We start from the raw sequence: 22,497 nt of genomic DNA on the forward strand, positions 1-22,497 counted from the left end.
AGCAATAGTTACACGTGACACACCACAGGTGCAATCCAAAGGCTCTGCGAATGCGTGGAAGCGGGGGCGGCAGTGCTGTGGCGAAATGAGCACCGTGTCATATTCCCATTTACAACGAGAGCGCGGCGCCACTGGGCATCGCTTCGAAAGCGTACTGTAATCAGGCTGTCAATGCACATTCCAGTATTATTTTAAGAAGAACAGATCCCGAAATCACATGATGAAGAATATACAATAAGTTCAATCAATGCAATGCACGTATAATTCGTCCCTTACGCGTTCCCGTGAACACTACACATAAACGGTTTCATAGACAATTTCTGGGAAAGAACTACTGTAGCATACGAATTGGTCAGGGGCGTCACTACATTTTTGTGCGTAATGGAAGAACGTTCCTAGCAAGCGAGCTCATTCGTGTTCTAGTAGTGCGATGGGAAGGTCACGCCTGGTTACGACTCTCCGAGCTGCGTAAGCAAAATGCAGCAACACATTTGTCTTGAAGTCAATTATTGCTAATTCATCACTGACTCGTTCTTTGCTACTATGCACATATTTACTTCAGTTCTTCAGTTCTTTAATTCAGTTCTGCCACAGCCTGTTATTGCCAACTGTGAATTGTAGCCTATTTTGAACGCGATAGCGTTAAGCAGGTTTCTGCATACATACTACGAAGTGCCGTGTCGACGTCCTTGGTTGCTGACGTAAAATCAGCGTTATTATTCTGTCAGTTAAACTTTAAAATAGGCGCCAGTAATATATTTTAAGACGTTTTATTCGAGTGAGACTCGAAACTAGAGCAGACCTTCTACGTGGCTAGCAGGTGTCCTAACGCTGAGTAACAACAGGGCTTAAAACAGCTTCACAAAACAGAAAATAAAGTTGTAATAATGTTGTGTAGCGAGTGAAGTATCATGAACGCATGTAAAATTGCGTGGCGGAATCGTTGAATCACACCTGACATCGAAACTGTTGAACAGCGCGACGAGGGAGGAGTTCAAAGGTACCTACCATTACAAGGAGTGCCACCGCAATTTTAAGCGTGGCTTCTTACGGACGCGTAGAAGTTACGTGTACAATTATCAAAACAAAGAATCATAGCGCATTGATCACTTGGCTGGTTTCAACATTCAGTACGCATTATTGGATAGTTCTATTGCTATGCCCGCAAACATCCTTGCGTCATGGTGGAAGGTGATGTGCACAGGGCCCGATCACGCGTCGTGTTCTATTTTTGAAGACGAAGCTCAAATGTTTTCCTAAAGTTGTATTGAATACGGCAGACATTGTTAACGGAACAAACAAATATGCCACCGCTTACCAAGCAGTACCACAGTGTCTGAATAAGTGAGAAAATGCGACAAACTGGGCGGTATTTGTGAATAACCTTAGGAAATTGGTTCTGTCCATCCGGTCACTGTAATATTAGCACACTGCATTCATAACTGTTCAAAAAGCTGGCGGGCTGACAATTTTTTTTTTAAAGGCCGAAGGATCGTTGCCGTGGAACTTCTCAGCTGGCCTCACTTGAAACTATTTTGACTTTGAGCATAGCATTCTGAGTTTCCGGTGACGGCACCACGATTCAAAGAGTTATGGTACCTCGTGGTCAGTTGTATGTGTGAGCACTTGTGTAGTGAAGATATTTCAGGCCAATCTGTTACTCAGCAACTATAGGGCAATCATAAGCAAAAATAAGGTACGTACTGGTAGACTACTGCCCTAGCGAAGGTGGTTCATATTATTGTACAGCGAGTGTTTGGCTGAAGAAGCGTTGCCTGTCGGCCGGGAAATATCATACGATCTCAATGATAATTGTAGCGATTGCTGCCGATTCTCTCATCAACTTTCACCCATAAAATACTGTTCCCTCAATAAGAATGCCAAAATATACATGAAGATTTGAAAAAAATAATGCGCAGTTTGATATGCTAGAAGGCAATCATACCACACGCACATCTATACATCCACTCTCACCTGTGAACGCAGCTTGCAGCCGTCAGCATATGGATCTCCGTTAGGATGACTGCTGAGCAGGACGTGATCATGGTAGTGAAGTTCAAAGACAGAAATACCTGTTAAATAATAAAGAAAGCATATCTATAGTTATTCCGGGTAAAATTTTTAAGTGATGCATAAGGTTCACCTATTGTAAACCTAGTTATCACTACCGAAAGGCATGTCTGGTTCGCTTTCGCAAACAGTTTCCACGGAAGTATATAATTAAAATTGGGCTTTATTACAGATATGGTGAGCAAACCTGAGAGAGTTGGAAATTTCTAAGGGTGGCTTGTTGGCCTTGTGGGTGTAGCGTGTTCATAAAGGTAAGCACGGCCTTCTGACGAGGACAGGACAAAGAAAACATACACAAGCGCCAACTTTCAGCAATTATATATTCTCTAATCCGGCTTCCAATACATCATTATTGAAACTTGGCGCTGCTGTGTGCTTTCTCTGCGTCCCGTCCTCGTCAGTTCAGGGCCGTGCTTACCTTAACGAACTTGTAAATTTGGTTGCCGAGTACGCTAGCGGAGTTACACGAGCCTCATCATAGACTGTAGCTTCACTAACACCGTCACGTCGTCGGATTTAATCGCGGAGGTCATGCTCTTATAACTGAAACCCAGACACTATATTATTTCGTTCCTTCGCTGTTCGCAACGCCCTGTTCGGTGGTTCGTCGAGCCGCTTCTCCAAGTGTTCTTCCTCGCCTGGCGACTGTAAAGAGCATGTAGAAGGTTTTCCACCCACATGAACGAGTCTGTTGCGTGCAACGTCACCCAATTGAGCCCAGTATCTCTCGGCGACCGATAGAAATATCGCAAAATAGTATTTTTGATATCCCTATAGTGGGATCGAATCCCGGCTGTGGCGGCTGCATTTTCTATGAAGGCGAAAATGCTGTAGGCCCGTGTGCTCAGATTTGGGAGCACGTTAAAGAGCCCCAGTTTGTCGAAATTTCCAGAGCCCTCCACTACGGCGTCTCTCATAATCATATGGTGGTTTTGGAACGTTAAACCCCACATAAAAATCACCGTGAGGTCACCGGGAGCTCCTCTTCATGTTTATATGACCATGAATAGGGGCATGCGAGCGTTCATTCGTGGTGTATTTTTTGCGTAGTCACGTGGTACCACAGCTGTGAGGCTCCGGGAATTCGCATTCACTGGCGCCTCTTCAAAGCGGATTGCGTGCCGTGACATCACGTCTGCCCCACTTGTGCTTCGCTGGCTCAAGGTCACTGAGACGCAATGGATGACGCCAGGAGGCACCGTGTAGTCCCGGTATTGGCATAACATACGTTTTGAATTTAATACTGGGCTCCAAGAATTTCCAAACGCGTGAGAGAGAGGCAGAAAATTAGGTGGGCAGATGAGATGAAGTTGTTTGCAGATGTGACGGGGCAGGAGAAAGTACAAGACCGGGTTTATTGGCGAAAATAAGAGATGCGTTTACCCTACAGTGGGCGAAGTCAGGCTGGTCACGATGATAATGGAAATTCATATATTTGCCCTGCAAGTTATCCTATTTGCTTGAAATTTGTGTCATGATTAGAGTGTTGTACAGGAGTGCCATTCTAGGTTAAGCCTCCGGAGCTCTGCCTGATCTAAATATACGACACTAACGCAAAACTACTGGGAGCAACCACTGGCGCAAGTAATGTTGTTTTTATGACTATTCGCCCTTTATTAAACTTACGAGCAATTCACAACGCACATCTGAATAAGATATTGCATAACTCCATATACACGTTTAAGAATACATTTTACGTCTCCACTTCACAAAGCAAAAGCTGTGTTGTATCGAGATTTTGCAACAAAGATGCGCAAAGCTGATCTAACCCACTGTGCTAGTTGAAAAAAATATGCTTCATTAAGCGTTTGCCTGACATGAAGCAAGTGAAAATAAATTATTCAAAACAGTGACGAATACTGCAGTTGTATGTACAGTCGGGAAAAAGATTAGCTATTGTGCGCAGTGGTCACTTTTTCTCTGCCATGTCAACGAATGGAACAAAGTTAGAAAACATTGCTTTTGTGGACACATGCTTTGTCGACATACACTTAACCTAACCTAACCTAACCTAACCTAACCTAACCTAACCTAACCACTTGTCCTCAGCTTTCCTGAAACTCAGTTCAGTCATATGGCAAAGATACACTGAAGAAACTGCAACTGATGCACGATAGCTAAATATTTGGCCGACTGTACATGCAGTCAGTCAACCATGCTGCACCGAATGAAATGGAACTTCTCGTAGAGTAGCATCTATTTCCGCCAGTGTTCGTTATGGCGGTTCCCATAGGGCACCTGTTGTCACTGGATGTAGCTTGCCGTGTGGCATTATTTTTAGGGGCCAAGCTCCTGTTAGTCTAACCTTGTCACTGGTCACGAGTAAACGAGAGACGAACAGACGAGAAAGAAAAGGAGGGAAAAAGCGAATGACCACTTCTCGTCTCATTTCCTAAATGACGTTACTCTGCCGCTACTTTCCGAAGTACCGCTACTCCCCGATTGGCTGCTGCGCGCGCTTTGCCTGAGTTCGCGGAGAACGAGTGCCTCTCTCAGTCTCCTGGGCAGTCGCCGTAAGTTTCGGATCGTTGGTGGGGCATCGACGAAACCGAACGGCGGGCGCGTTGAAGAAGCTTGCGCTCGATCTTCCTTGGCTCACGTCTCGTCGGTGTTACCCGCGTGCCGTCTGCATTCTCGAACGCGATCATATGCATGGACGCATTCACGGACGAACCAGCACACGTAAGGATGGACGGATGGACGCTTCGCCGCACTCATCATCATTCACTCCATGAATATGCTGTGATTTTTTTTCAACATTGTATGTATAATATGATACCTTTGCACTTTCTCAGAAAAACATGCAGTGTATCACTTAGACAACAGAATAGATATTCTGTTTGAGCTACACGACTGCCAAATCACAGAACTACACAAACAAGCAAACAGAAAAACAAGTGCCAATTCACAGCTATTGTTCACAGCTATCGTATCATAGATCAGGAGAATAAGAGATCACTGAGAAAGCCTCAGTCCCGCAGCGATTTCAAATTGGTACCAATTACGATTAGGATGAGAAACTGCCTACATGGGTCGTGTTGCGTGACATTTATTCATGCCAATCCAGATATACCAGAAGTTCTAGGAAATATATCCGCTTGAAGCGATGAAAATCCTAGAACATGTGGTGTTGCTGAAGTGCGTCGAGATGTAGTCTTATTTTGAGTTATTGCATATGTCAATTTTAGGTCTCAGAGTTCCGCAAAGTTCGGAAAGTAACGACAGCTGTGCGGAGAAGCCGCATTACTGTTTCTCGTGTGACATACCTAACGTGTAGATGACTGCCATGCCCAGCGTGTCGTCGACCGAAAATGAACTTTACTGGCAATTACTAACAATGTGATAATCATGAAAAAAGAGTACTATTTATTGGAAGACTAAGAACAAGACGAGACATAGCGCTCACTGGAAATAATATTTAGGTCAACTCCCAATTGATCATGTTAGCGCGCATTCACAATGAAGAAAAAAACACAACGGAAACGGTGGCTAATTCGTGTTCCACCATGTGTTCTGTCGTAGCATCTGTTGAATTGGCACTTTCAATAAATATTCTGGCCATTATCCTTGAGTTCAAAATATCGATGTTTCACTTGCACCTATCAAACCCGTGTCATCGATATCATGTAACGAGGCTGACTTCATGTGGCAATTCTTGGTAAAATTATATTTCTTTGCATACCTGGAACAGCCTGAATATAAAGCTTTTCTCTTGTTAGTATGATCATTTGTGGCTTTAAGTGGACTAAAGCAAAGATGTGTGAATTTAATGGCTCGTTTTCTGTGTTAAACTCAACATTTATGAGAACTGATGGACAATGATGCCAAGGAATGCATTGGGGATGTTAATGTCTATATATCTCCAATACTTTCCTTGACATCATTTCCTGTTAGTCCTCCTTAATATTTTACACGACCTGGTAGCATTGACTTCACCATTACGAATTAAAGCAGACTATACGTACCTCCATCTCTTAATTAACGCACACTATGGCACGAGGTCTGTATACTTCCGTATAACACTTTATGCGCTTCAAAAAGATAATTTCAGCGTGCTTACCATCCACGGCTGTTGATCTCTTTGAACGAATTTGCCGCTGAGTACCCTCGACATTGGGTTGCCCTGTCCACAAACTATGGAGAGACAAAGTTTGGCTTGAGTCAGACGATACATGCCAAGTAGGAGACGCCACAAACAATTAATCTTTCAGTCAAGGCTATAGGCCGTATTGCGACACAAGAGTATCACGATGGTATCTCAGAGGTACTACTCGAGTTTCTGTATTTCTGCGTCTAGATACATTTTTGAAATGTGTTAGTATCTCAGTTGAGCGGAATACATTTGCGCTGAGTGTACACGATGTATCGAGTCTGCTGGACGCGGGGGTCTCGTTGCTTCTTTGGTTGACACTATAATGCGTGTTTGAGAAGTGGAAATGAACATTTTTTGTTTTTCAAGCAAGGAAAATTCGCACCACCGGTCAGTGATACGTTTAGGGTGGTGGAAGGTTCGTCACGCCAACAGAACGACCCAGGTTGTGAAGCACCCGACGCCGCTGCACGGTCACAGCACAAGCGTGTAGCACAGATATTGTCAGCCTTGCCGACAAAGTCGCTATCTCACAAGACTGGTGCAACGCCCGTAACGTTTTTCAGCAGCCAGTCATTTTGCGAGCGCTCCAGTCTTGCGTGAAAGTCAAAGCAAGCTGCTAGCAGACAGGCTGACCAGCTGCTGTTGTTTGAGTGCGCCTAATAAAACAACTTCATCAGCAAAGCAGATATATTCAGTGTTAACTGAACGTATGCATTCTCTCAATACACTGGTGTTCATTAGTCATTCGGACAACATAGTTTACTAGGAAGCTTCAATATTTTAGAATGATAATCACAGTGGGCACGGGAAAGTCACCTGCGACACCATGGCTCAATTCCGCTTCGTGCGACTTTTTTACTTCATGCAGGCTCTGGTCCGTTTCGCCACTTGTCCGAGCTGCCACGTGTTACGCACCGTCTATCTGATGCCTACGGATCAACAGTCAAATCAGCCGGTGCACAGCGACAGCGATGAAACGCCATACCATCTGATGACTTTCAACGATTATCCGCAAGACGCATCACTCCACTTGACCTGGACAGCCGCATCGACAAAGCAACCAGTTTCAGCGCAAGCTATAACCAGGCTCGGTGCTTCGCATCGCTTCAGTGGGCACGGGAAAGTCACCTGCGACACCATGGCTCAATTCCGCTTCGTGCGACTTTTTTACTTCATGCAGGCTCTGGTCCGTTTCGCCACTTGTCCGAGCTGCCACGTGTTACGCACCGTCTATCTGATGCCTACGGATCAACAGTCAAATCAGCCGGTGCACAGCGACAGCGATGAAACGCCATACCATCTGATGACTTTCAACGATTATCCGCAAGACGCATCACTCCACTTGACCTGGACAGCCGCATCGACAAAGCAACCAGTTTCAGCGCAAGCTATAACCAGGCTCGGTGCTTCGCATCGCTTCAGTGGGCACGGGAAAGTCACCTGCGACACCATGGCTCAATTCCGCTTCGTGCGACTTTTTTACTTCATGCAGGTTAGTAACAAATGTTCCCTGTTTGCTAAGCGCACTAGCAACAGATGTACTTTGCTTTTCCCGTGCCCCCACGCACTGTGTACCGCATATGATGAATATGTTCATGTACTTTCTAAGCTGTTGTGTTGCGGAGATATTGAAAGCAACCCCGGTCCCGATGAATGGCAAAAAGAAGTGCTAACGATGTTAAAAGAACTAAAGGCTGAGACGGGTAGGCTAGCCCAGGGCCAAGTGGATATCTCGGCTAATGTCGCGACGGCGCAGAAGTCTTTCGAAGAAGGGTTTGTCGCAATGAATACGCGGATATTGAAAATCGAGGCCCAATGTGACAAAATTGATGACGTAAAAGAGCGGCTCATTCTAGCAGAAGAGGCCGTGAAAACCTTCGAACAAACAAGCACTGTCATGAGTTCACGCCTTGACGTCATTGAAGACAGGGCGCGTCGTGATAACCTAATCTTTCATGGTATCCCGGACGCTAAGGAATCGTGGATACAAACTGAGGAAAAAATTGTAAGCCTTCTGATGCAACATGTCGACCCGAACATAACTGATGATGTAATTGAGCGTGCGCATAGGTTAGGTGGCAGCTACCAAGAAAACAGGTGTAGACCTGTCATTGTCAAGTTTAGTCGTTTTAAGCTTCGGCAACAAGTTCTTTTTAAGCGAGCAACGTTTAAAGGTATTAATGTTTCCGTCACAGAAGACTTTTCAATAGCCACACGAGTTGCACGGAAAAAACTCTTTGAGTTTGCAAACTCATTGCCACAGTCACCAGCTTTCTCAGTTCGCCATGACAAGTTGTATGTAGGTAACACTTGCTACATTTATGACCGTGCTACTGATAGTATACTAAAGAAGGCAACTAGTAAGATTACAACTCCCGTTCCAAACGACAGTGTCACCCAAGATAAGCCTTCGGGTAGTCGCAATGGACCCGCCTTTAGTACTCGTAACCGCAAAATGAATGCGAATTCTACTCACTTCAGTCGTCCTCACAAGTAACAATTAGCCGGAGGTAGGAATGATGACGTGACTGCTCTTTTCAATGTCCCTGTTCTTTTTTCCAACATAAGGAGCATTATGAAACACAGGATTCAGCTTAATTCTATTATTTCCTCAATGGAGGCAAAATTAGTAATATTAACCGAGACATGGCTCAACTCAACGGTGGAAAATACAGAAATTTTCCAGACTGACGTCACATATGATGTGTATCGGTGCGATAGAGAAGATAGACAGGGTGGTGGTGTATTGATAGCCGTATCGCAAACAATTTCCTCTTTTCAAGTAGAAGTTGTGTCCTCTCTGGAAACAGTCTGGGTTGGTATTTCAAGTAAGCACACAAAGATTATATTAGGCGTATGCTATCGTCCCCCAAACTATACATCGTCATTCGTCGATCAATTGCATGACGTTCTCAGCTATGTCGTCACTCGGTATCCTTCGTCACCAATTTTTCTTTTTGGTGACATGAATTTTCCTAACATTACCTGGCACGCTGGTGTTCCTCTACTCGACCCCTTTTCAACACAATCCCAACAGTTCCTAGATTTTTGTAATTGTTTCAACTTTACCCAGGTTGTAACGAAACCAACAAGGGTAACTAATGAATCGTCTAATACATTAGACCTAGTTTTGTCAACTCATCCAGACTTCATATCCCCAATTATCTATCTTCCTGGTCTGAGCGACCATTTGGTGTTACATTTCGACATCACCATGTCTTTTTCACGTGGAACTGAAAAAGACAAGTACATCCGGGACTACCGCAATGCAGATTTTGACGCCATTAACCAAGATATGTGCGCGTACTTAGACACATTTTGTTGCAATTTTGAAGAGAGAAGTGTACAAGAGAACTGGGACCTTTTCAAAAACTTAGTTACTAATGTCACCAATGCGCACATTCCCCTTCGACGCATACGGAACAACACAAAAAGACCGTGGTATAACACGCATCTAAAACGTTTGTCTAATAGAAAAAAGCGCTATTTCCGCACAGCCAAGTTGCAAAATACTAGTGACTGCTGGGTAGCGTATCAAAATGCTGAGGCAGAATACGTGGAAGCTGTGCGTGCTGCTAAGAATCGTTTCCAAACGCATACGTTGCCTGAATTGTTATCAAGGAACCCCCGGCAATTTTGGAACGTTATCAATTCTAGCCAAAATGCGGATTTATCAATTAACGATGACTCTGGTGAGCCGCTACCACCATCTGAATGTGCCGCGTTATTTAACAATATTTTTTCAGCCAATTTCTCGGGAAATATTGCTGCACCTGTTGACGCAGTTGTGTGCCGTGACTACCGCTCAATGTTTCCTATCATTTTTGATTCTGCAGGAATTTTGAAGTTAATTGACACCTTAAAAACATCCTCATCATGTGGGACTGACGGTATCAACTCAAAATTTCTCAAACAAACAAGCGCATATTCGTCTCTCTTCTTGTGTAAGATTTTCCAGCAGTCACTTGACCAAGCAACTTTGCCGCTGGACTGGAAGGTCGGTAAGGTTGTGCCGATACACAAGTCTGGTGATAAACACTCCGCTCTTAACTATCGGCCCATTTCACTAACAAGCATTCCGTGTAAACTAATGGAACATGTACTGCATTCACATATTGCGAAACTTTTAGAATCGAATTCATTTTTTACATCGGCCCAACACGGTTTTAGGCGTACGTTTTCCTGTGAAACCCAGTTGCTTCTTTTCACTCATCACCTGCATACCATTCTTGATAAACAATCTCTAATTGACTGCATTTTCCTGGATTTTGCAAAAGCATTTGAAAAAGTCAATCACGCTTTACTAATGCATAAGCTCTCCTCTCTCAACCTTGACTCGAATGTACTGGCATGGCTCAACTACTTTCTAACAAATCGTCTTCAGTACGTCACTGTTAACGGTCATGACTCGCCGGAAATAAGTGTAACATCGGGTGTCCCGCAAGGCTCAGTTCTGGGACCTCTGCTGTTTTTAATATATATTAATGATCTCCCTGACTGCGTTTCTTCATCCGTTCATTTATATGCCGACGACTGTGTGCTTTACAGGGAAATACGTACCGATGATGATAGGAACATCTTGCAGACAGACTTAAATAACATTAGGAATTGGTGCGATAAATGGCTTATGAAATTAAATCCCAAAAAATGCAAGCTAATGACAGTCTCCCGCCAGCCCAATAACTCCTCAACATACAAACTGGGTGATGTTTATCTTGACCAAGTGTCGTCATACCGGTACTTAGGCGTCACCATTTCTTTCAATCTAACATGGAATGCCCATATTAACGTCATCACGAACAATGCTAACCGTACATTGGGATACATACGTCGAAATTTCAGCAACGCCCCACTTTCCTTGAAGATGCTTCTTTATAAAACCCTCGTGCGCTCGAAATTGGAGTACGCTGCTGCAATCTGGAACCCTCACCACGAAAACTTGATTAGGCACCTTGAGCTAATTCAAAATAACGCTGCACGTTTTATTCTATCGGATTATCACCGTACATCAAGCGTAACAGCAATGAAGCACCACTTGTCACTGCCACCTCTATCACTGCGTCGCAAGTACTTCCGTCTTTGCCTTTTCCATAAGACCTACCATCATCCATCACTGCGTAATGAGCTCATTACGCCTCCCACATATCACTCCTCTCGGATCGACCATGAACACAAGGTTAAAGGTACTTTCTGCTACACAAACACATTTTCTTGCTCCTTCATACCGGTCACATCAAACGATTGGAATCGGCTACCAGGTGACATCGTTTCCATCTCTGATCACTCCCTCTTTCGTCATTCTTTATCAGCTCACCTATTTCGCGATAGCTCTCCTTAGTCATCCGATCTATTCCCCTCCTTACGAAGTTCTGTCTCCACGTGTCAAGATGCCAGCGTTTTCCAGTGGATTCTTGATTTTTTGTGTGTGCGTGTCATTTCCCTTACTTTTACACTTTTTTGCTAGTACTGTATAATTTTACTACATTCACTATTTGCTCATTGTGATTTCCTTATTTTTACGTTTCACTTTTGTTGCGCCTCATTGAGTAGAGGTTTTTTTTTTTTTTTTTTTTTTTTTAGTTTTGTTCATGTATAAAATAGCACGTATATTTTTCATGTTGTAACCCACTCCCCTCTGTAAAGCTTCGGCGATTGAGGGTAACAAAATAAATAAATAAATAAATAAACAATATTATTCACCTAAAAAAACGTTTTATAACATCAGCATCTTAAAAATAACAGGTATTCCAGTAACTACATTCGTATTTCTGTATCTGTATTCCAGAATACTTGTTTTGTCTTTTTGCAAATGTATCTCCGAGACATTCTGCTTCGGCAAAGACAATGTATCTCGTTATATGTATTTTAGACTTTACGCTCATGTATTTCGATATCTGTATTCTGGAATACTTTTCTTAATATATCTGTCCAGCACGGGAATGGGCAAGTTTTTTTTTTTTTGGGGGGGGGGGGGGCTTCTTTAGTGCATTGTTGTAGTCTCAGCTTCCATTTACTCGCCACAAGTTTGGCAAAATAAGGAGTTCCCCCCTTGGATACCACATTTATGTGGTAGGCTTTACATATAGGACAGATGGCGCACTGTGAGAACACTCGCCTGAAAGAACATGAAATATCGGTCACTTCAGGAGAAGGCGTAAACCTGCCTGTGCAATGCATAGTGTTCGGGAGTTAAGGCATAATTAACGACAACGAAATTAATGGTAACAGAGTCACGAAATGGCAAACAGAAATAATTGAGGCATACGAAATGCAAACTGACGGACAGGGTTGGTGTGTAAGCGTACCTTACATTTCGCCACCACCAAAAGAAGTGACGTTTTTAGAGAAACGTAGTTAGAGGTGTCATGCTCCACGTTTCTAGCAGCGTTCTTTCTTAAAACATATGGGCGTTCTGTTTGGGCTTCGTCGTCGATCACATGCCCACCGCTCTCTTCGGTGAGGTATCATGTATGGTGCATACGCGTCTTTGTTTTCTTTTCGAGTAGATGTTTTAGGGGCGGGGCTCTTTAGGATCGAATTGTGTCCCCTGTCCGTCAGTATGACATGCTATGGATATCAAGATCCATGTGGATATCCATTTGGGTATCCATATGGATGTCTATACGAATATTCATATGAATACTTATATGTATGTCTATATCCATACGTGTATTCATATTCATACAGATATCCATATCTAAAGAGACCAGTAGAAGCTATAAAAAGCGCTCACTCGATCCCGTCTCTGTCTCTCTCTTTCTACAGCGGTGGTCACGGAGTGCACTTCGTTATGAATGAATACCTCGCAACGCGCCTTCGCAGAAACGCCGTCCAGAGTTCTGGGCTCGCAGGGCGGCTGCAGCACTGCCGCGCAGACAAGCGGATGCAAGCTTGCGGGCTCGCGAAGCTGCAGCGAAACGGCAGCACCGGTAAGCCGACCCGGACTTGCAGGAACTTGACCCCCCGGAGCTTCATCCACTCGTCATGATTCAATTCGTGGATACGCTGTGATTTTTTTTTCATTAAAACGTTAGTCCCCACCGTGTATGGTCGCCATATACTTCTTGTCTTATGTACTTGTTTTTTGAAGGCTTGCTGCCTAGTTTCCAAGCTATGTACCAACAGGCCCAGCACCAGACACTGCTACGTACACGACAAGCCTAATGCAGCCCTTGTCAACGTCACAACCCCGTGCCAGTCTAGCAGTGTTGGCATAAATAACTTATAACTGTTTTTTTCCGGAATCACAAACTCGTAGTAAATAATAAATAACTAATTTCTCTGCAAGGCATTTCTATGTCATGCCAAAAGATGCGAGTAAGGAGTAGCTTCCTTAACCATGCAAACTGAAACATTGAATGGGTTGTCGTAATAATGCTGTCTAAAAATAATGAACGTTCCATACCAGCTATTTGTGATTGATAAGTAGAAGTTGGCAATAACTTCACGTCTGTTGTGCCAGTCTTTTGATGAGAGATCTTTTTTTCGGGGCAGCAATATATTATCTCTTTGTCGGAAGCTATACGCCTCGTCACAACTTCATCTGCAGAGACCCTTGCTCTCGAACAACGACTATTAACTTCAAGGTGATGGTTGGGCAGTCTGGATATATGGCGAATATGCGCCCGGAGTGTTTCGACAAATATATAGGTCGTAATCGGGTGGTCTTTGGTGATGGCAATAGTTGCGACCGTGTTAGCACACCTAGGCAATCCCAAGCATGTGCCAAGAACTCAGCCTTGAATGCTTTGCAGGACCCGGATGTTGGTTTTTCCGGCATTTGAAAGCGCGGGCAGACCGAAGGCAGAGTTCTCCAGAGTGGTGGCGGCTAAAAAGCATTCCATCTCCTGGAGATTCTCACCCGCAACCATACCGCTATGCCCGGAGTGGTGCCTGCGAAGACCCCCTGTGCAGCTTGAAGTGCCGGGGATATACAAAAAGGCTAGCCTGTCGTCTGCAGCCTTCAAGTAGATCTCATTGGACCTTCAGCATATATCATATGAAAACCGAAACCATATTTATACGGTCGGTTCAGTCTGGGGACGTTTGACGGGTGCTTTTGTGACTCCATGTCGGTCAATCACCGTCGAGTTCAAGACTTCACACGTCTCAACATCTACGGGCTCCGAGCTTGCCGCCCTTCTAGCCACAATTATATTTGTTATGCAAGAATTTCCTGCTAAATGGGCCATCTTCTGCAACTCCAAGGCGGCCCCTCAATGTATGCGAAGTCTACGAAGTGGGAACTACCACCAGCTGGTATCTCAAATCAATGAAATCTGTCATCGCACCCCTAACAAAGGACATGAGATATTCTTTCAAAGGCTGCCTGGTCGCTGTGGGATTGGTAGTAAGGCCCATCGTGGTGGTCTAGTGGCTAAGGTACTCGGCTGCTGACCCGCAGGTCGCGGGATCAAACCCTGGCTGCGGCGGCTGCATTTTTGATGGAGGCGAAAATGCTGTAGGCCCGTGTGCTCAGATTTGGGTGATCGTTAAAGAACCCCAGGTGGTTGAAATTTCCGGAACCCGCCACTACGGCGTCTCTCATAATCATATGGCTGTTTTGGGACATAAAACTCCAGATATCAATCAATCAATCAGTTAGTGGTACCCACCTCGCCGACAACGCTGCCCGTTGTGCCCACGACGGAGCACCCACACTGCTCGTACCCCTGTCAAAGGTTGATGCCACAAAAGAACTTCGCCACATCGCGCATAATACCACACTTATGCATTGGAATCTTCCACTGAACTCCACTCGACGCCCACAGAACATCGCTTAATTACTCCAATTGCAGCTGCAGCCTTCAAAGGCTTCGCGAGGGGATGCTACACTGCTGCGTCGGTCGTGAGTCGACGTTGCCTTCACCAATTCTTTTGGTTATCGCATGGGTAAGGCTGACTCCCACAACTATGATAACTCTCATAGCGTAGAAACGCCCGATCATGTCATGTGGCATTGTCCAGATTTAGAAGATCGCCGGACTCTCCAGAGTGCCTTAAAGGAGTGGTGAGACCAAATTTCGAGGCTGTCCCAAGTCTGTTGTTGGTTTCCTCTGTATGCAAGGACTCTCTATACGAAGAGTCGGACACAAGAAACGCGTAGAATGTATCTTATTTCACTACTAAAAGCATAGCTGAATGCTCAGTCTTATGACCTAAAGAAATTGCTCGCGCAGCAACACTGACGCTTCAGAATAGGAGAAGCGACGGCAGTTGTCATGACGTCATACCAGACTTGTAGTGACGTGAGTGACCTCCACCATCTCCGAAACGCATTTTGTGAACAAGAAGAGCATTAGCATGCCTGCTGTTACGAGTGTGCTGGCGTTCCTGTGATCGAATGTGCGAAATTTAAAGCGGGTGGAGTGCGCGGAACTTTAAACGGGGCAAGCGGAATTTGAAGTGCACGCCATGAACGAAGTTGGAAGTCAGCAAGGAAAAGGAAGCTGGCACGGCTGTTCATGAATAACAAGAAATGACTGAAGCGCCAATTCGACGCAGACGCAGCCTTGTTCGAAGCACGCGCGAGACATGAAAAAAGAAAAAGAATTTATTGAAAATGCCAGTGATATCACTTACTACTCCTTATATTTTGGGGGGGGGGGGGGGGGGGCTGCCTCATTAGGACTCAGCGACAGGAAGATGTGCGGGGCTCTCTGCGAATTCCTATGTGCCACAAGAAGATTGCCTTGCTAAGCCATTGATCAGCTTTCGAATTTTACTAGCTAGTCTAACATTTATATTTAACTATTACACTGTGATGAATTAATCGTCAGAAGAATTTCATATAACGATTACAACTCAGTTATTCAAAAAAAATATTATTTCTTTTCTTTCACTTTTTTCACGTTGTGCCAAAACAATCCCACCAAGTTACAACAAAGTAATCCTATTTTCTTAGCCTGAATAAGCTTAAGGTATTGACTTACATTAACCCCCGGCTTCTAGGCCAATCCTCCACAAGTGGCTGAGATCCACGACAAAGGATCAAGCAAGCAAGCGAGCGAGCGAGGGAATATGAGCCTCGCAACAGGGCGGTCGGGTTTCGGACCCGAGCCAAGGCTGGTATCGCCATCGTCTGGTGACCTGAGGGGCTCCAGGACTACTAGGCTGCGCTGGCGTTACCATGCCCGTGGACAGGTCCGGGCTGTCGATCTTCGGGCTCGAGCTCAGGTGAGGCTGTCCGGCCGGAACTCTACCTCGAGGCTAGGGCGTCAAATGCAGCTTCAGCTGGTGCAGTGTCAGCTTGTGCAGCATTAGCTGGTGCAGCATCCACCGGCAGCCTAGGAAGTCCGCTTCTTCTACGGCTCGTGTAGCTGCCCAACGCTGACGCCAACTACGACGACAACATCAACCCCCGTGCTTCGCGCCCAGGCTCCTATACGCAATGACGCGAGTGAGATGCCACTCCTTTGACGTTCCGCGACTCATTCTGGGTAAAGGAACTGCATGCTTAGGACTTTTTATTTAGAAACTAGTATACAGCTTCACTTCTGTATTTCTTGGTAACTGTATCCGAGTGATGAGACTCATTATATTTGAGTTAAGTGTTCTCGAGCTAATTGTTAATAAATGTTCGCGTCAAACGGACTCTTCCTTCCGGAAGTGTCCTGGGGTGGTTCCTTCGACCTCCCAAATCGAACCTGCACGTTGTGCGAAACAAAAAAACCACAACGTTACGTTGTCTCTTCTTCTTCCTCTTTCTTCCATGCAGTCGCTCTGAATCTTTCTGCGATTTTCTTGTGTTTTCTTTTTTTTTCAATGGCCAGAGTTAGCCGCACTGACGCAGGTAACACATTGTCAATGGCTCATCTTCCCGCGCCAAATTCAAAAATCACTTCACTCGCGCACTTCACTCATAAAAGTGCCTTGCAGGGACACTGTGTGCGTCCGTCTCTGAGTGCTTTCGAAAAAACACTCGACGCGGCGTTCCGAGACACGGAGCTGTCTCATCCTCCATCAGCATCTCGGCACCTATAAAAGACTGGCATATCGAGCGTTGGGTGGCTTCCTCGTCCGCGTTCTGTAGAAACGCTGTAAATATAAACGCTTTGTTTCCTTGTTGCTGCCTTTTGCCTTGACACTGCCTCGATGCTACTGCGGCTGGCCATGGCGACTGTCAGCGCGTTTGTTTCGCTGGTGCTTGGTGTGGCACGCGTGTATGAGAGCAGATGAAACTCAGCACGATGTGCGACAAAGCCTTGTGTGGTCACCTGACCAAGCCATCTATGCATCGACGTCACTGCCCAATTCAGCACCGTGAGACCGAAACCGAAAATGGCCCACATAAGTAGAGCAATATTAAATTATTTAGCAAAAATACACGAATTTTGGTGTGTGTATTATGCTTCCTGGAGGTGAAGGAAACGATTACAGCAAAGAACACGCATGCCACGAATTTGGTGGCACCACCCCTTTAAGAAGGCTGGATGATCTCCCCTTTACTCTGGAGAAGATCTTGGGAGCGTGGCCTACAAGTACTTCAGCCCAGAAAGCCACACGAGCCTTTCTACAATTCTTGAGAGCAACGACACTGTGCGACCGCCTGCGAAACCTGAACTGTGTGCAGTGTGTGTGTTATGAGCAATACGTATCTCCTCCTCCTCTCTCTCTCTCTCCCTCATTCCCCTCTCCCTTGTGTTGGGTAGCAAACTGGACTTAGTCAAGTTATCTCCCTACCTTTGCAATATTTTTCCTTCTCTCTCTATTTACTTCAATTGTCAGCCTACTTTAAAAATCTCCCTTTTTTCGACTTGGTCATAAAAAAGAAATTTTTTAAAAGATTTGCTATTGTTTATACCATAAATAGCACTTGACAATGACGGTTGATGCAAAAAAAAACGTGGCATAGTGATTGATGCCCCAAAAATGTCAAAGTGAAAGCAATTATTTTGTTGTCTTCTTGCTTTAAATGCTGTCCTGGTCTTCTTTTTCTTTTATGCCCGAAGTTTTTGATGACGTAGATCTACATTATCAATTACACTGCGTCATCACATACAAAGTTTGTATTGCCAAGCTTGTTTTCTTTTGATGTATTCGAAATTCACCCACAAAGACTGTAAGCAATGCCTCACACACCACACTGCACACTGCAATGTTTGAGAAGCATGCTGATTGGTTGAGTTCATTCTGTCGAGTTGCGCGCAGGACACGAATAGTCAGGTTCATTCGAGAGCTTCGACGGCTTCCACCGATAACGCTGTAAAATTTTCGGTAGTGCCTGTATGAAAGCCGACGCTTTTCACCGCTTCGCAGGTTACTCCGCGGCCGATAACTGTTCTCGCCACTGTCAGGGCACAAGGCCAATGCTTATACCTAGGGATTTCATTTTCAGGGTCAAAGTTCACCACAATATAAAGCTTCGCCTTGGAACCCACTGACTGCCTTCTCCTTCAACGTCGAGACCATGAGACTGAATCTTCAGCTATGACTGAATAAATGGCGATGAAAGCAGCAAGAGCAGCTCTGTCAAAAATGGCAACGTTTGCTCAACCAGCGCCTCCTATATTTAAATAGAGGAGGCGCTTTAATATAGGAGGCGCTAACTCAAGAAATGCTTGATGTACCTGGATTAACTCGATATTCAGCGAAGCTAGGGCATGCAATTAATGTCGTTCATTACACATTAATTGCCCGTCTATTTTCGTTTCAGGACATTAAGGTGGCAGGCCCACATGTGCCCCTCTGTTTTGATTCCTCGAAAAGCGATACTGCTGTCAGCATGGCCTAAGATACTTGATAAAAATCCTGAAAGCAGTGTGTTGTCAAACACAATCAAGTCAGGTTTAGAACATGGATGAGAGGGAAAGACATTCTAATAGTGGTAAACCATGATTGAAGCTTACGCATTCAAATCAAAGCTTTAAGACCGGCCGAAACAAGAAATTATAATAGACTTACTCTTTGTATTGATAGAACATGATGGTACGCCATAAGTCTGCAAGGAAATGAGTGTTAAACAACTCAGACAAAAAAATGTCCTTTATAGAATACAACGAGCTCGAGAAGAGTAGCTGCCACTAAGCATGCACTAAATACCAATTTAAAACAGGAAAACTAGAAAGTTGATACGAAGGACAACATGGCTCTAATACACCATGTGTTAGACACCAAAATATCGGTTTGAAATTTTTTCCATTAACTGAAACCTAAAATGCTTCTAAACCACATTTATTTACACATGAATTTTGGCTGAATCGAACCTCAGTATACTGCGCTAAAACCAGTGATCGCTCGCAAGGAACAAAGACCATAAAGTACCAAAGCATCCACATGTACCATACAGCTATGTTACACGAACTTGGAATACTTATTTCATCTGTGTCAAGCATCGCTCCTTTTCATCTATTTTCCGAATAGCCCACAACACCGTTTAATGCCGACAGGCCCTGGGGACAAAGTATATAATCATTAACTTAAATAAATAAATGAATAAATGTGCATTATGCAACATATTTTTTGTCGATCATGTGAGCTGAAATAGACTGGATTGGTGTGCTACTGTTGTTTCTTCACCAAGAAATATATTTTTGTTTTGTTGGCTGTCTTGCCTACCTACCGTACTGCGTATGGTATATTGACTGCGTTACTGTTGTAATTTTAAAAGAATTCAAGCCTTTGTCTAAGGTATTTATTGTCTTCTCCCAAAATATCTAGCGTAATATAATTGAAATTGTTTCTCGTTACTGTTGATGAACCTTTTACACGAATGACATATTTCACAATAGCATGTTTGAAGTAATGCACTTGTCAATGGAAAGTAACGTGGGGGAAGGGATGTTTTAACAAACTTGTATGCTTGTTTCAGTGGAATGCCATTAATTTGTATTGAGGGTAAAAAAAAAAGGACACAGACAATTTTAACGGTCATGTCTCGTATCCCAGCTCATTTTTTTTTACATTTCATCACTGGCGAAAATCCCGTGATTGCCTATAACACGTACGATATGTGGACCCACAATGGCTGAGCGGATCAATAAAAAAATACCACGTGCTTGCACGAAGATCTTCGCTTCAATTAAATAAACGAGTTCTAAGTAACAATATCACGGTTCAAAGTGTACTCTGTCAGGCGCGGTGGACGCCCGCAAGAGCTGGTCAACCCGCTAAAGTAGCATTAAAGAAAAATCGCCCTACAAACTATTCTTCACAACTCAAACTTTGAGACACATATAGATATTGAGAGTCGTAAACCATTGAAGCCACAAGCTACATCTCCTGACATCTCTGTAGAAATACATTATCATATATCGGTTGCCAAAAATAAAACAGCACCTGCTAACTGTTCTGCAGGGTCATACAGGGCCGTACTTACCCATCCTAAGCGGACACTTGCAGCCGCTAAAAATGACAAAAATAATAACCTCAGAAGCTCTCCAGAACTCCTTGGGCGTACACTGTCTAAAAACATGATTTTTTTCACCAGTGATCCCGACCACCGATGAGGTTTTTACCAGTGTCGAAGAGCACGAATGATTTCTCAGTTACATTCACATAAGCGTTGGGCACACGTTCTAATTTTCCGGAAAATCCAGCAACCACGTGATTTCATCCATTGAAAAGTGTCGAACAAAGGCAATAGTGACTGATAATTACCGGCAGCTGCTGTGGCTAACACATGTACGTTTCATTATTTCGCTTAACTTTGTAACACAAAAAAGCATCTCGTAACTCTTCGACAAAGGAATGAAAATGTTTTTATTGCGAGAAACTGCGAAAAAAAGCGTAGTTTGTAAGCTTTACTGGAACACCACATGTTTTCTCACGCAGGCGTTTAAGAAAGAAGGTGGTAATAAAAGAGAGTTACATTTTCTGCCCGCTCATCTTTATAAAGGCAGTCCTTAGGAAGACACTGGCTGCGAGATTGATTTGATTGATGTGTGGTGTTTAACGTCCCAAAACCACTCTACGGTTATGAGAGACGCCGTAGTGGAGGGTGCCAGAAATTTCGACAGCCTGTAGTTCTTTAACGTGCACCCAAATCTGAGCACACGGGCCTACAACATTTCCGCCTCCATCGGAAATGCAGCCGCCACAGCCAGGATTCGACCCCGCGATTTGCGGGTCAGCAGCCGAGTACCTTAGCCACTAGACCACCGCGGCGGGGCACTGGCTGCGAGAGTTCACGGCAATCGTACGCTATTTCAAGCGATATGTGGTTGTGAAGGGCGATTTCGACATTGTTATTCTGAGTCTTGTCCGGTTAGGACAATGTCACATGTAAGCTTGCTGGTCGTGCTAACACGTGCACGTTCCGATGCTGTTCTTCATATCTCGGCATTTTCACATACAATGCTGCATATGTCAAGGTGAAATGGATGTTTGTAAAGAGATTGTCCCTAGCGTGGATATGTGCTACGGGTCTTGTTCAATCGGTACGTACCCCTACTACTCTGAAATTAAGTGTCGGTGGGTAAAAAAAAGAACTCGTATTTGCCACAGAATGAAGTGCATACCACTAATTACCACCGTCTCACTATAGTACAGAGGAAGAGAGGCAAAGGAAAGGCAGGGAGGTTAAGCAGGTTGAACCCGGTTTGCTAGCCTACAGAGGGAACGGGGCGAAACAGAATAGAGAATGAGAGGTAAAGTAATACGCTCTGAATACCTTGGAGCCAGTTCTTGCAAGCCTTTTTCAACATCATAGATTGCGGAGTACTTCATCTAAGACAGCTGAAGTCCATCCGTGCACCGTAATAGTTCACAGTTTTATGACTTCCTGGGCATGCGTGGTACACACTGGTATGTTTGCTACCGGTCCACCAAATGTAAGCAAGGCAACCATAAACCAAAAAAAAAAAACAGCCAACGACGTTAGTACGGCTGAAGCATTTTTTTCAGCGTGATTCACTTCTCCCGTCTCTCTCCTATAGTCACATTCACTGCGTGAGACCATGCCGTGCAGACTCAAGCTGACTATTTATCTATCTATCTTTTACTCTTCTCTTTCTTTCTCTGTCTCTTTTCTTTCTATTATTCCCCCACCCCAAGTGTAGGGTTGCCAACCGAGCAAAGCTCAAATATTCTCCCTGCTTTTCCTCTCTCTCTTTCTCTTCCTCTCCAGTTCCTCCAACGTAGTTTTTACAGACTACCATTCGAATAATACGGAAAGACGACGCATCCCGTTTTTGATGCGTGCAAATTTGCAAGCGGCCATTTCCGCAACTGAAGTTAAATAAATTTATATAATTCGCCACTGATCCACTACAAATGAAGAACGCAATAGCAAGCTCGAGAAATAGCTGTGCAGCATTTCCACCGTCATCATAGTATCGCAGTCCTTGAAGAAAAAAAAAAGACGAGAACCTCGGGCAGAGGACAGACGAAGATAA

At 44.3% G+C, this 22,497-nt stretch overlaps 1 protein-coding gene and 1 long non-coding RNA gene across 2 annotated transcripts in view; one reads left to right on the forward strand and one right to left on the reverse strand.

Annotated features, from left to right (window-relative positions):
- LOC119165125 (transmembrane protease serine 11D) overlaps positions 1–20,572 on the reverse strand; it is a 71,320-nt gene extending 50,748 nt beyond the window's left edge. Inside the window, exons 1-4 of the mRNA XM_075870727.1 lie at positions 20,481–20,572; positions 19,067–19,103; positions 6,131–6,204; positions 1,975–2,072 (exon numbers count right to left, since the gene is read on the reverse strand). Coding sequence (XP_075726842.1) covers positions 1,975–2,072; positions 6,131–6,184 — 152 coding nt within the window. The 5' untranslated portion in view covers positions 6,185–6,204; positions 19,067–19,103; positions 20,481–20,572. The remainder of the gene's footprint in view (positions 1–1,974; positions 2,073–6,130; positions 6,205–19,066; positions 19,104–20,480) is intronic.
- LOC142769321 (uncharacterized) lies at positions 6,974–13,223 on the forward strand. The gene is made up of 2 exons (XR_012885770.1): positions 6,974–7,655; positions 12,929–13,223. It is a non-coding gene; the product is annotated as an uncharacterized LOC142769321 (long non-coding RNA).
- Positions 20,573–22,497: the final 1,925 nt, after the last annotated feature.

This window comes from Rhipicephalus microplus, chromosome 8, assembly GCF_043290135.1.
Source record: "Rhipicephalus microplus isolate Deutch F79 chromosome 8, USDA_Rmic, whole genome shotgun sequence".
Taxonomy (NCBI): Eukaryota; Metazoa; Arthropoda; class Arachnida; order Ixodida; family Ixodidae; genus Rhipicephalus; species Rhipicephalus microplus.